The sequence below is a fragment of the Phaethon lepturus genome, unplaced genomic scaffold (assembly GCF_000687285.1).
Source record: "Phaethon lepturus isolate BGI_N335 unplaced genomic scaffold, ASM68728v1 scaffold983, whole genome shotgun sequence".
Classification (NCBI taxonomy): domain Eukaryota; kingdom Metazoa; phylum Chordata; class Aves; order Phaethontiformes; family Phaethontidae; genus Phaethon; species Phaethon lepturus.
The window spans coordinates 37,851-53,053 of NW_010529468.1; the positions used below are offsets into that span (position 1 = coordinate 37,851).

Sequence of the window (15,203 nt, forward strand, 5' to 3'; positions counted from 1 at the left end):
ACTGCATCAAACAGGATCTAAGTGGGAATATGAATATATAAAGCGACACCCTGTAATACAAAAAGCTCTTATTCCATGTAACTTCAGGGCTACGCTGTCTGAGAGACAAGTTTTAAGGCTTCTTACTGATTGCATCTTCCAGCCAACACTGTTAAAGGAGGCCTCTTCCACTGAATGAAAACATTTGCTAAGCATAATGGAGAAAATGGCTCTTTCATCAAACTGTAGCTGACATAATCTGGCATCCACAAACTTTGTTACTGGTGCTATTGCACAACATGCAACAAACAAACAAACAAAGAATCCAAACTGGCCTCTCAGCTTAAAATAAGTCTGCAGTGCTGACAGAAACAGACAGACAGACATCTTTTTATGATTTTCACTATTATGACAATAACGATGATGATAAGGAACAGGGTAAATCTGATCTGCCACTTCCACAGTGACACAGAACACCAGTGACACTTTACCAGACACTTTTCAGAGAAGGAAAGAATACTACCTTTGTGAAAGGAGTCATAGTGTTTATTGAAGATGTGATGGTCTAAGAAGTTAAGAGAAGCAAGTTTGAAAGGTAGCGACTTTTATTAGGAGTATCTTCTACTAGACAAGTTAATAAAGCTGGAAAAAAGGCTGAGGCTTTTAGAAACGCAGGCTTGTTCTGCTGAAAGTGTGTCCATGTCTGCAGCCGTATTAGCTGACCTAATGAAAGATATTCTCTCTCCTTTCACATCACGCCATTTTGATAGAGGAAAACTCTCAGAGTTCTTCCAAGAGAATACACAAAGATCTTTATATGGTGGCTGCATTAACCTTTACGTATAAAAAGACTAATACTGAATAATTGTTGCTGTCACATTTACCTAAGGTTTTTGAGTAGTAATATTTAGATGGTACTATGCTTTGTGAATATGAAGCCTGAAAATTACTGTTTGAAACCTCATTATGGACATAACTGGCATTTCACTTTCTCTGTGGAGACCAGTACAATATGCTCCAAGACGCTGAACCAAATTTACCTCAGGAAAATCTAGTAGTAGTGCACTGCGGACTGACACAGATCTCTTACTGGTTTCCCAAGCAGAGTGCATTTTCCTTATTTTTAAGCTAAATCTCATTTACTTGTAAATGTCGGTTTTGAAAGAATTCTGAGACTTCCTCCATCCCATTTTATATTTTATTCTCTCCTGTCTCCATCCTCCACCATTCAGGGTTACAGAGCTAGGCGTGATTTTCGGTGCAGCTGCTGCTGTGATTAAAGTTTAACATAGGATGCCACCTCATTAGCAGGTCTGTTTTCATGCAGGTATTGTGGAAATGGGCTGATGTTCATGTCGAGCGTTTTTATAGAACTTCAGCCTCTAAGCAGAGTAGAAGGAATTAACTGTGCTTGCATGTCCAAGGATTCACATGGCATGGAAATCTTTAGGGTTCACCTATTCCTTGCATTCAGCCGAGCTGACCTTTCAAGAGACCTTACGAATTCTTACATGTGGTGATTTTTACAACATTAAACCATCGATAAGTGCTGTAACAAATCCAGTGGCTGCTAGATTTTGCAGTTTGATGTTAACCTTTTACTTGCTAATCTCAAAGTATCTAGCCTCCAAATAGCTTATCGGGAAAAAAAATGAATAATAGTCAGTTACTTTATTTACATCTGCTCATTTTTTATTTACAGATATACCTACTTCTTACCCTGGTTAATATTTTATTGACAAAATGTGCAGGAGGAAAAGAGATGGAGAAAGAACCGAGTCAATTAATTCAGTTTTGATATAATGGAGACTATTTGGAAAATGTTATTATCAAGGGAGTGATCATATTTTTTCCACATATTGTACATACAGGACACCCACGCACTTGATGAGACTAAGGAATTCCTTTCCTTTCTATTTTTTATTGCAGTTCACCCTTTTAAAAACAATAATAAAACAGAAATGGAATAAAAAAACCAAGGACAATAAAGATGTAACTGTGAGAATGACCTGGGCTTCTTACCTTGGCAAAGGCTTCCTAGGTTTGCACAACTGGTTGGTTCAATTGCAGAGGAGGGAATTAGGTACGAGCCTTTAGAAAAAAGAAAGTAAAATAATTAGAAAAGTCTGGCTACTAGGCATAAAACTACCATGTCTCAAAATATGTTGTATCTTGTAGTGTCACAGTCCTCTTTCTAATTTCTCTCTGTGGCAAAACTGATATTGCCACTTGCCTGTAAGACTTAAGCGTTTTCACCTTCTGTTGCGGCTGAGGGATCCATGAAAACCCTGCTGACTTCCAAGTTACAGTCACTTACGTAACCTCCCCGTTTTCTTAACTTTCGCTAAGTAACATCGCCTTAAATAAACACAGCTTGCGTGTACTCTGTGAGCCAGCTTTAGGCGGAGGGGTCAGTGCGGCCATAGGATTTATCCCATCGTCATAACATGCGCCTTGGAGAAGCAACCGCGCTCCACTGCTGTAGCACAGGTTACCCACCGCACGCTTCTGAGCAATCTTCTGTGACAGACACCAACCAGATAAAAGGTGATTAAACTTGTTCCTCTGCCCAGAGCGTGGGTGTGATTAATATTCTGGTATGCATGATTTATAAGCAGATAATGTTATAAGCCTGTATCTCTACTGAATTATTCATAACAACATACACACACTTTGATGGTCTGGAGACAAAAGCAGGGCACATAAGAATGGCTACAGAAAAAGAACTGGTGAAACTGCATTATTACACTTTGTGCACCCCAGCGGTCCAGCTGCAGGTACAGCTGCTTTGGCACACAGTGTCGAAAACAACGGGGCCAGAGTACGGCATCACCGGCACCTACTGCGAGCACTGCGCTCTTGGCTTCGGCTTTACCACTTCAGAATCATATTGACTCAATGAGGATCTCTCATGAAACAGCGTTTCCTTCATAAAATTAAAGAGCCACCACCCATCAGCTCGTAAAGATAGCTGGGACGATATTTCCTGTGATGCAAGAACAGATGAAGCGTGGGGCTTCGACACAGAAACCGTGACACGCCACAGATACCATTACATGTGTCGCCGACAAAAATATGGCAGAATTTAAAACATATGATCCTCAACAAACATTAAAGCTCAGCTTTTTTTTTTTTTAATGGATTAAGAGATACAGGCAAATTCATTTCCTTGATACACCTCCTATGAACTCTGGGAAGGATGTTGTAAGTGAATATACTACCTCCTATGTGAGATTTCTCCCCCTCCAAAAAGCCCCCCACGTGTGCTAATATTAAACAGTCAACATCAAAACCTGACGTAAGTTATGTCCTCTTGGTTCTGTATCACAGAAAGATCACCTGAAAGTTGGCTAAAAATCTGTGGACCTTCGTATTTTCTTCAGTGAGTATTTAAAAAAAGATTATGATTTTATATGGTGAAACTAAAAAAAAAATCCAATCCAACTTTACAAAGCACTTAAGTCAGAAGACTGTATACTTTAAAAAAGGAGTATTTTCAGTGAATATATTCAAGAAACTTTTTAAAGATTTAACTGGATCCAATTCTGTCCAGACTAGACTTTCCCACAGTGTCCACTAAAGAAAATATAATAATTTGGATGCAAACAGATACTTGGCATAATCTACTGTATGAAGCCAAGTGGCATGGTCAGTAATGTGAACAGCAGATACGGACCTGTATTACGGACACTTTGTGTGATATATCTCACCCAGTTCAAATGTCTAAAACTCAGACATCCGTATCCGCTCGTCATGCTAGACTTTCTTTATAGTCGGCAGAGAGGAACAGGCACTCCTACAGCACAAAACTTTTGACTTCACTGTGACATCTTCTCCAGTAGGAGATGAACTGACCTTTGGAATGGCCTTTTTCATTCCACTATTCATAAACTGCACTGAGGGCAATTAGCTCAGCCTGAAACATCATTCAGCTGCCTAAGGCAGACAGATCCCACCCTGAGTTAAACCTGACAGCAAAACTAAGAATTCCTCTGGCCTTTGGGAATGAAGGACTCATATGAAGTGGACACGCAATTGCAGGCATGGACAGATGTGCAGCCACGTTACCCTTAAACTGAGTAGATCAAATCCTGCTATAGGTGTAGCCAGTGCTCCAAAATCAGTACTAGGAGTTGATTAAATGCTCCTCAGTTTGCCTGCACTAAGCTCTGAACTGGTGGTGTTACACTGCTATCGTTACTTAGGCTACTTGTTTTAAAATTAGTCCGGCTAGCCAGGCAGTGTACATATACCTTTAAATGCAAGCCATGCGAAGGTACGGCAATAAAAACAGAATTCCATCAAGTCTTCCAGAAACACCCCACCATGATTGCACAGCTGTGAAAACATTAGTCTAAGGAATAAACTAGGAGAAGGTAAAACTATGAAAAGATTATCTGGAACAATTTGCCCGTGTTTTCATACTCTGTAAATCTACTTGTAAAAGCTTTGTCTGAAAAAACATGAAAATAATACCCCTTGAAAAACGTAAGCGCTGTTCAGGCGCAGATATGTTGAGATCACTGCTAAACGCTTGTTTTGTTTTGTTTTCTTTTTTAAGTTACGTGCCGCTTCCTGGGGAAGCATGATTGGAGCTGTGCGAAAACGTCTTTTCTGCATAAATCCTTCCACTGCTGGTAAATGAAGCCTAATCAGTTAGAGTCATCTCCCCACTGTCAGTGGCTTATTCATGGCTGATAGCCTGACTCATCAACTCTCCTCTTGAAGGCTGGTTTTACAATGAAGGCTTTTATTCAAGAAGATGAAGGGAAGAAAATTCTAACAATTCCATCTCTGGGATTAGTAACGATTTTTGAAATGGCACTGCACCCAGTATTTAACATCTCAGAAAGCAAAAGACTGCCTAGTGAGATGAGCGAGTTAGTTTTCTCATAGGCTTAGTTAGAGGAAATGACAATGCTTATCTATAGATACATTTGACGTGGCTTGCATAGACACCTGAGCCTAACATAAGAACGCTAATATACGTTTTTGTAAAATAATGTTCTGCTGTAAGGAAACTGCTGAACAACGACATCCCAAGGAATAAAGCTGTGGAATGAAAATAAGTGTATTGTGTCTATGACCACAGCTGTGATACTGCATTTGTGTCACAGGGCAGTCTTTAACAGGAAGATAGACTCCAGTCAAAATTAAATGAGGCTGCAACATTTACAGAGGTCTGGGTAGGCTGTTTAGTAAAAATGCTGTGGTATATGGTATAATGGAGTAAGAGGAGTAAGATTTTCTGGGAAGTTACTTTCTTCAGACCAGTTCATACTGATGGAAAAGCAACAACTTTCTTGTCCAGAGCACCTTCATCAGTCACGGTTTAGGTCAGCCTTTTCTTTGTTCTGGTAGAGGGGTGAAGGCACCCAGTTGCTTGTGTTTTTATAGAGGTGTTGCTTAAATGTTTTTAGCTGAGGCATGCTGAGAGCTGTCCCGGCGAGTTTAGCTGGGAATGAGAACCTCACGTTTCAGTTTGAGTAAACTAAAGCAAGCAAAATGGTTCTTTTAGCCACCTTAATCCCTCATGAGCTATTAGATACAGAAAATAGCACACCTTAATGATGCCAGTTTCTGTCTTAAGCTAAGGATTCTCAGAGTGCTGACAGATGCTCTGTCAGGAGATGCTTATATTGACGCTATTTAAACTATGTTTAAACTAATAAGTAGTGAGGTGTCAGAGGAGCAAGAAGGCAAAATTGGAGAGGACAACATTCGATATGAAAAGACTGCACGTGGTTTAGCAAGAACCAATATTTGTTACTGTTTACTTTAACTTTTTTTTTTTTAACAAATGTGTACTTGCTACAATAGGAGGGCTCAAACTCTGGGGACATGGAGTTTGATAGCAGTTGATTTTCACAAGCATCATATGTGCATGTATAGGCTACTGCTGGCCATGATTCAGATTTTCCCATATGCACTTTATAATTATCCAAATATCTCTAAAGTTGTTACTAACCAAAACATTCTTTCTAAAAAATAAGAAAAATAAAAACATTTGTCCAACGTGACAAAGATTTTTCAGTTTTGATTTTTTTTCATCTGGAAAAAAACATTCCAGTAGAAAATTGTCAACTGGCTGTAATAACACACACATATATAAAAATTACACCTGGACACTTACGAGAATCAAGTGTTTGAACCATGAAATGAGAACAGGTTGGACAATGTATTGAAAGTTATCTTCTGGAGTAATCTACAGGAAGACCGACCTTCAGTAACTACTTAATTAAAAGAAGGACTGATAATATGTCATTGGGAGGAGAAATCCCAATGATTCTGATCTAAAACTCTTTCTTCCTGCCTGCCTCCTCCAATGTAATCTTTTCTTGTATTTTTCTGGCTCATATGCACTGTTGTTCTGTCACTGCTTTTGCTGGGTCTGCACACACAGCACAAGGCTAGCAAGTGCTCCTTCTGGCTAATCAAAGGGCCAAAGGGCAGTTACAAAAACATATACTAAATGGTTAGTGAACACACTTTTTTTTTTCTCCAGAGACCCCTGTAATCCCACTTGATGCCAGCCTGTTATCCAGATTTTGTAGGAGTAAAAGGCAAATAAACAAACTGTTTGGGCAAAACTTTGATCTGCAGATCATTTCAAGCAGCAACTCAATATACGCAGGGGACTTGTTTTTTTTCCTTTAGGGAATCAACTGTATCCCCTTTCAAAGCCTCTGTGTTTGGTAAGAGTTGAGCCGAAGTCTAAGAAAGGTAAGACCTAGCTGTTTTTCTTTCACAGGAATTCTCTTTTTTTCCCCTGCTGGTACATTATATGTTCAGCACAATGCAGAAGTGTGTGGGGAAAATAAGCAAAAAAGATTTGGCAAAGCGTACTCACCACAACTCAAATTGTTTTCTGCTTTCAGTGCTGAAGTTGGAATACTCCAGAATTCATTTTCCCAGTCTACAATGTTTCCTTTCACATCGCAGCTGAGGTTGGCCAGCGTTTGCGCATTCATGGTGAAATTCCAGAGGCGGAAGTTGTAAATGTCCCCATTTAGAGAGCTCACTTCATTGCTGTTTGAGCCCAGCACCAGCCTCCCGTTTCCAGGGATAACTTTGCCAAAGATACCCGGACAGTACACTATGTGATAGGTGCTTTTGGCATATATGCCTATACTGCCCGAGAAGCTATCCCCTACGACACAGAGCTGTTGAAAGGTTCCCGTGAAAAACTCCGCACTTCGGGGCAACGCATTCTCAAGGATGCACTGCGCGCCGGAGATGGACACAAAATGGCCTCGTGTGGTCTTCCCGAAGCTGAAGAATTCTGTTGACAATCCGTCGGTGTAGGAGAACACCTTCCAGTCATCGTTGTCATCGCTGCTGCCCTTGGTTGCTTCAAAGCACAGCGTAAACTGGCTAAGCTCTGGCACTGAGACAGCCTCTGCCACCGACACAGCGTCGACGTCAGGAACCTGGGGAATGACGACCTTCTGATTCCTCAGAGACACGGCGACTAGAACCAAGAGCAGATAAATCAATTAACAAAACAAAAAAATTTCATCATACAGAAATAAAGGCAGACGGGCAGCAGGGGATAAAGTAACATTCATTAAATCAAACATTCATCAGGTGGTTTTTATCACTGTACTATACCAATAGCACATATGAAGGGGAATTTGGCTCGGGAGTGCACTCAGCCGAAAATATGCCGAGTTCCTTCTCAATAGCACAGAGAATGCTGCGCTGTACACAGTTAACAACCCCTCAAGTTGCATTAAGAGCAATATTAGGACGTAATTACCTATAACTTCCAACTCTGCCTCAGCTCACTTTATAAAAATTGCTACTCATTCATCTAGTAAGGACGCATTAGGCAATGGAATAAACCAGTTATTTGAAAAACACAGTATGACTTGCTTTTAAAAGATATTATTTTAATTACTTGTCTGCACGACTGCATTACACCCATGAAATTCAGGCCTTGTTTCTTTTAAATATTGCAACAGAGAAAAACCCCCATTACATTCCTTGGAAAACTGATACCTTTTGTTCCTGAATTCAGCTAATGGGCATCTTCTGGTTGAATACTGCAGTCGTGTGTTCATGAATATTTATATGAAGCTGTTCACTATTTGCTAATATTTGGGTCAGCAGTTTTGGATTTTGCACAAGTATCTAGAAATGGCTAATCCTCTTACAAATATGCACTGCCACGAGGGTGTTCAGGCACGGGCGGAATGACTCTGCCTCTAGTCATTACGACGTATATTCATTTGCGCTGGCAAAATGGCACTCACCAAACGTGAAAACCAGTATCACACGACAGACGCTTTTTCTCCATGAAGGTATTAATGACGATTCTGTTCACTCGAGTTTGGAGAACGTTATTTTTCAAAATAAAGTGTCAATATGCTCGGTTTTATTGGCACATTTATGGCAGCAGAATCCTTTTAGTAGATTTTTCCACAGAAAGAACCTTCAGGTTATCAGTAATTGCAAAGGCATCGAGGTCAACACCACCAGATTGCAGCAGCCCTCCGTTTCACTTCTGGCTCTGCAGTTCCGTGGCGGATCACACCTCCAGCAAACATCTGCTACCTCTTTCACGCATTTTCACAGCGTATATGCTGAAGCGAAACTGGTTTTTGCTAGAACTGAAGAGTAACTGCAACAGTAGTTAATCCCTAGTCTCCCCTGGGATTTTTAAGTGATGTCACAACACATATATTAACTACTACACTTGTTCCTTTCTCAGAATGAAATAAAAACCTCTCAATATGAGAAGGTGAGACACGTGAGGGAAGGGTAACTGTCACACCATACTCAGGAAACAGACAGATATATGGGGTATAAGCATTCTGTAGAGTCAGTGGTATTGCAATTTCCCTTTGGCAGCTGCTTGCAAAGACTCTGAGCTCCAAAGTAGCATATTTGGATATACACAAGGACATACTTTGACCAATATATTATATAGTAAAATAACAGAAAGCATTGCATATTATCTGCCAAACCAGCAACTGGAGAATGGGAGGGAAGAGGGAAAAATGCTGGGCTTTTATAGCTACTGGATTTACTTCACAGATTTTTTTTTCTTCTCCCCAAGGGCAAAAGTATGTTGTAACAATTTTATAGATAGAAAATGTGTTCAACTCTGCATTGAAAACAGCATTTTTTTCATGGGTTAATTATACTGTAAGCTTCTTTACGTAACATGGAAAGTGTTCCAGAAGAAGTATAAGAATTCATGACTTGAAAAAGAAGAAAGCTCATTTAAGCACTGTCCAGTCTGTGTTAAGGTGGTCAGGAGAGTTATGGACCACGTGGCCACATTTAAACAGCAGAGGAAAAGAAATAAACAGGGAGGACATTGCTCCGGTAGTGAACAAGTCTGCTCAACTTTGCTGTACTCATCTGACAGATTTATCCACTGGCACCTTCCCTGTACAGTGAGAAGACCAAACTGACAAGCATTTTGTCTATGTGGAGAAAACAGAATCCTGCCATCATCATTAAGATCTCTTTCCTGATTACTGTTGCACAGCCAGCCATCATACTGATGAATTTCAGATGTTAGTGTTGGAGAATCTGGTTATTCTCCGAGGAAGAATACACATACACTCTTGGAATAGTCATCCAAGTGTGTAGACTACTTTCAGAATGTCGTTAAATTGTTTCTGTTAGGAAGATAACTGGATTACAACGAATGGGGGGTGGGTTTTTGGGTTTTTTTTTGGACAGATTGCTATTTACTCATGGAGAATGTACAAAAGCCTTGGCAGCCTGGACGCAGCAGGAGCGACCAGCCACAAGGCAGCTCAGTGTTCCGAGATCCACATCTGCTTTTAGGGGAGCGCTGGGACTACCCGAAGCTGCCTCCGCTGCTTTTTAGAGCCCCGAGCTTACTTGCAGCTCGCCGTCTCGCATCTCATCCACCCCGTTACACATCAGCAAGCAGGGAGTCCTTAGGTGGTACTTTACAATCCCTTGCAGGAAAAACTGCTTTCCTGCCAGATGACGGGCTTTTCAGCACGGTTTGGTGCTGGAGGGGCGGCTTCTGCTGTTCCCAGCTTCACTGCTTTCATCCGCCCTTTCACTGATGCTGGCAGAAAAGTACCAGCTTTAATGAGGTCTGCAAATGTCTACGTACAAAATACCTGGTTGAGAGCTTTTTGTTACTACCACACTGAACTGTGCTTTTACTCTGGGCTACGGCAGTACTGCTCAACTCTGGGCTAATTTTACATGACGCTGTCTCGAGCATTTCTGTACTAAGAGGTCTGTTGGCTCTCCTTCCTCTCCTTTTGGTGACTTCATGACTTCTACTCACTGGTGGAGCTATCACTTACACAACTAACTATCACTAGAAAATTATTTAACATGCCAGCTCTTCAGCTGGTGTAAATTGACATAATCCCCTTAAGACTAGCAAAGCTGCATTCATTTACTGCAGCTGAGGATATGGCCCATCCATCTGCTGTTGGTGTGTTGTAGGAGTTGACAACCAGGAAAGCCAACATGTGTGTGGGTGGCCAACTTGTTATGGGTAACAGGACGTGCTCTGTGAAATTCAATTTGAAACCACTCTTGGATAACTGAGCACACAAAAGCTATTCTAGTCTCAGCTAATTCCCTCCCAAAACTCACTTAGTCTCTTATATTTGTCTTTCCCCACCTATATTTTGTCTTGTGTACATGTTGTATGTTAGGACGTACCATTAATGCCTTCTTAAATGCCATTTCTAGACAGCAAATTGCTGTGTGTCTTTGAACAGCCCTTTACTTTCCAACTTTGCATTACTTTGTGAAACTAAAAACTGAACTACTTAATTTTGTTATTTGCACATGATCATTTCTGACAAATGAAAGAAAATATAAATATTATATTGTTTCCCTCGCTCTGGGAGCAATGAATGATTTTGCCCAGGTATCATGTTCCTAGTAGTAACAATGGTGTCAGCTTTACAAAGGAGCTTTGAAACTCCACTGGGGGCGACCTGAAGTGAGGGGGTGTGCAATCTCTCTGATGGCTTTGGGGTCTCTTTGCAAGGACAGGAGAGCATAGCACTGACATCTGCCACGCAGATGAGTTCCAATTTCAGTGTGTGTGCATTGATGTCCTATTGTCTACGTGCTCTTATAACTTGAAATGAAAGCAGTACATTATCAACCTTTTACCAAGCCCCTTTTCGGTATCCGTTACCAGGTTAAATGCTGCCATGATCCTTGTCTGTAACTATCTTCTGAACCCAATGTAATTACTGTGGGCAATAAGCAGAATATAGTTAAAATTTGCCCTAGATGCAGGCAGTCAGCTCTCCTGGCATCCATGTCAAAATCAAGATGTCAGGTGAGAATTACAGGTTTGGAGTAATGAAACAAAATTCAGCAGCTTTAGTCTAGATGCTTAACAGCAAGCCTTAACATAGAGTTTCTGAACTAATATATATGTGAAACATTAAAATACAGGTCACTGGTGAAGGTCAGCAATACCTTTACTCACACTGGGGAGTAGTCTTCGTATTCAAACCAAAAGGGTATCTTCCAATACTATTTAACTTTAATGGTGTTATCCATGAACATAAGGTACTATTCAATTTGGCACGGAGGTAATATTCTTGCTTTCATAAAAATACATTACCTATAGATATATACACAAATGGTTCTCTGACTATGTGGACCTTTTGTCTCCTCCTCATTGATCCTAAGGGCAACATTGCATCTTTCAATTACAACTGTAAGTCATCTTATCCCTTATAGTTATACTTAAACATTAAAATATTAAAGATGAATAAATAAATAAATAATTTTGCATGATCTGATTGCATATAATTTTTTATGATCCGCTTTATTTTACAACTTCTTAAAATACAGCAAGAGCTGCTATTTTCAAATAGAGAAACCTTTCAGAAAATTTGCTTCCACTTTTAGAAGAGAATAGTTGCTCCTATAATCATTACTACATTGATTTTGTCAGCATGAAAGAACCTCAGTAGAAAGAAGTACTTTAACCTCCTCTGATATGACATTACCTTTTTAGTTTTCAGAACTGCACACAAATTTTGCTGGCATAATCAGGACTACTTTCATCTTATGGTTTCTGGGGCTTACTATCTTAATTATTTTAAAACATGATATGTGTAATAAATATTAGGAAAAAAAAAATCATGAGGAAGATGTGCTTGTGACTGAAGAGATTACGGCAAACCTCCCTGCTCTCTGTCTCTACAGCAGCCAGCCAACCAACAGCACTTGCGTGCTACAATAATGTAAGTGCTCAATGCAATAATAGTATTCAGTCTGAGGCGTGTGACTTCAACAAAAAGAAAGCCTACAGGGAGCACGCAACTGTAAGCTGTAACCCTGAAGTGGAATACTGGTGAGTAGCATATGGGGCCAGTAAGCGATCATCCTAATGCCCTCCGTTACCTCGCTGCCCGTTACTGTCATGTGAGAGCAACATTTAATTAATGCTTTAAACAACAACACAAACATCAATCACATGTTATTTGCACCCTTATCTTTTAGGGGAAAAAGCATGAGTGTCTCTTTTTTTTTTTTTTTTTTTTTGCAATTGTTAGGCTTTTTAAAATTTAAGCACTGCTATGTATTTAAGGAAGGGAAAGAAAGGTCAAGGAACTGGAACGAAAGGCACCCATTTTGCAATGCCAGTTCATCCCTGGGAGTTTCTTCTAGAGGCTGGAAGAGCCCCTGAGACGTTCTGCCTTCCGCACAAACTCCTCCTCGCCATTGGGCATTTCACTGGGCCAGGGGTCTGGGCTGGCCTTGTTTCTGGCTCAGCTAAGTTCCCTCTCATGCTCTCCTTTAGGTTTCTATGTCCCTCTGCAGTTATGCTGAAATGAAGGACAGGTGTCCTGCTTCCAAACCCTCCAGCATAAACCTGCAGGGAGAGGCACTGTTAGGCCTAAAATCTTTGCATGTGAAAAGTTTTTCTAACACACTTGATGTCATGTGCCAGAATAAATCAATTTATTTTCATCACAAGAAAAATAAATTAGTTCAAAAAAACAGCTAAGAGAACTTCGTAGTTTTACCCTGCAGCCTCCCCAACCTTTCTCTTCTCATGGAGGAGCTGATTCCTTCGGGAAGCATCATTCTAATCCTTACAGGACATTTCCTTCTAACATCCCTGTAAGAGGGATGAAATGCTTTGGGTTTACTTACTTCGTACATAGCTGGCATTAAAACCTTTCTTTTGGATACTGAAGTCACTTTTAAATGACACGATCATTTCATTTCCGGTAGAGTTATAGGATAATCCTTTGGCAGTGATGCCACAAAGATTCATTGGGCTTTCTCCGTTGTCTAATGTCAGTGAATCATAAATGCAGCCTGGAGCTTCTTCAATGTCAAAATCAATAAATGTTAGCTGTATGATGAATCCGTGAGGCGCTCGGATGATCCACTTGCACGCTTGGCTGTTGGGATAATCACTGGGGAAGCACGGAGAAGTGAAAACTCCGGAGGGTTCAGTTAGCACGATCCTACAGTCGTAGCATCCGTGAGCTGGCAACAAAACCAGAGAAAGGCTGGAGGTCAGGAAGAGACATAACTCAACAGGAAAGTAATCACCAACACGGTAACTAAATGTATTTCTGTATGGAAAAAAATAAACTGAGATGGGAAGAAGAAAGGCAGAAAAAGGCCTGGTTTCTAGTGGGCAAAATGCTGGAGGAATAGTACAGCAAAAGAATGTTTTATATAAGAAATCCTACACAAAAGAAATTACAAAATATACTGCCAAATATTCAGTTGTGCACACGTTATATATCTGCTATGTATATTGACCTGACACAGGCAAAGCGAAAGCAACATTTTTTAATTCAGAAGGCAAACAAATTCTTAAACTGCAACTTCTACAAAGATGACTCTTATCATTTACATTTTCTGGCTGCTGGTCTGATGCTGACTGGTGGCTATTCCAGCAGCTCTGTGCCATGCTGTTGTTTCCAGTGGAATGTCCCTGGAACGCAGCAGCACAAAGATGGGTTGAAGAGCTCTCGAAGGTTAGTCATCAGCGTTTCCGGCAAATGCTCTCCAAATCACCCAGAAGGGTAGCAGAGAGCTACTGGTTTTTGAATCAACAGCAAATTACTGCACTCTTCCCATGCTGACTCAGCTCCATTGACATATTTGTGGCAGTCAGGCTCTAAGAAATTCTTACCCTATTCCTCATACTCCTTTGCTCACCTGCTGTGCTTACCCACAAGAATTTCAGGCCCAGTTAGTCCCCAAGTTTGCCTTTCTTGTTTGGTTTACATTTGCTCATTTATCATGTATTTACTTAGTGTATTATACGATATAATTAACGTGAACTGCCTGATGTTAAAATCTGTAACAGTTTGCCAAAGCAGCACTGAACAAACTAGGTGGGAACTGAGTATCGCCAATAGATAAACAAAGAATTTATGCTGAATTATTTTGCAAACATTTCATTAGGCCACAATCCTGCATCAAGCACTACAAGTATGAAAAAAATAGGACAACGTGAACATGCATTATTAGTCGCCCAAGCAAAAAGCAACTAAAAGAATTTGTCCAGTGTAAACTACATACGGAGCAGCACATTTATAGGAATAAATGCAAGAAACTTCTCCAAAGAGCCCTTGATGTTTCTTTCCACTGCTTGGGTCCTCATACTGTTCAGTCACATTCGAACTGTGCGTGGCCTAAGCAAATGGACCCCGACCCTGTGAAGTGGCATGGGGAAAAAAGAAGCGGCTTACATCCGTAGGGAGAATTGCAAGGTGTATTTTACAGAGTTTTTATAATTTTTATTGGCAAATCACGAATTCGTATGGCCCCAAGGAGGTAAAGAGACTATTAATTAATTGGACTCTCAGAGCCAAATACAAGCTGGTTACCTTACAGAAGGGCAGGAGGGATGCTTGTTTGTTCCAGTGGGAAAAAAAGGTTGTCTGGAAGATTTGCAGGTAGCTTTGGGAAGAAGTGGCGCTCATGACACTGGAAAACTTGATCTCTGTGGCACAGAGAGGAGCCTGTCCACTCTTTAATTTCTCTGCAAATCTTTACAGCCAGAGGACTATGCTCACCTGCCCTGAAACCCTGCTGTTCCATTTATTAACCGGAGAGGGAATATTTACTTATTAGCATGGTGACTATAAATCCTGCAGTTGTACAAACAGACGACGGCTTCGCCCGGTGGATGTCGCGCGGGCAGCTGTCTGTTTCCAGAGAGCCGCCCTAGACCGAGAGGAGGAGGGACAGGAGAAGCGCGCTCCAAGCCA

The 15,203-nt window shown here is 40.7% G+C and overlaps 1 protein-coding gene across 1 annotated transcript in view; it reads right to left on the bottom strand.

Annotated features, from left to right (window-relative positions):
• LOC104618355 (G-protein coupled receptor 126-like) overlaps positions 1-13,461 on the bottom strand; it is a gene marked incomplete at its 5' end in the record, with an annotated part of 50,989 nt that extends 37,528 nt beyond the window's left edge. The window contains 3 exons of the mRNA XM_010283929.1: positions 2,002-2,070; positions 6,830-7,450; positions 13,120-13,461. Coding sequence (XP_010282231.1) covers positions 2,002-2,070; positions 6,830-7,450; positions 13,120-13,461 — 1,032 coding nt within the window. The remainder of the gene's footprint in view (positions 1-2,001; positions 2,071-6,829; positions 7,451-13,119) is intronic.
• Positions 13,462-15,203: the final 1,742 nt, after the last annotated feature.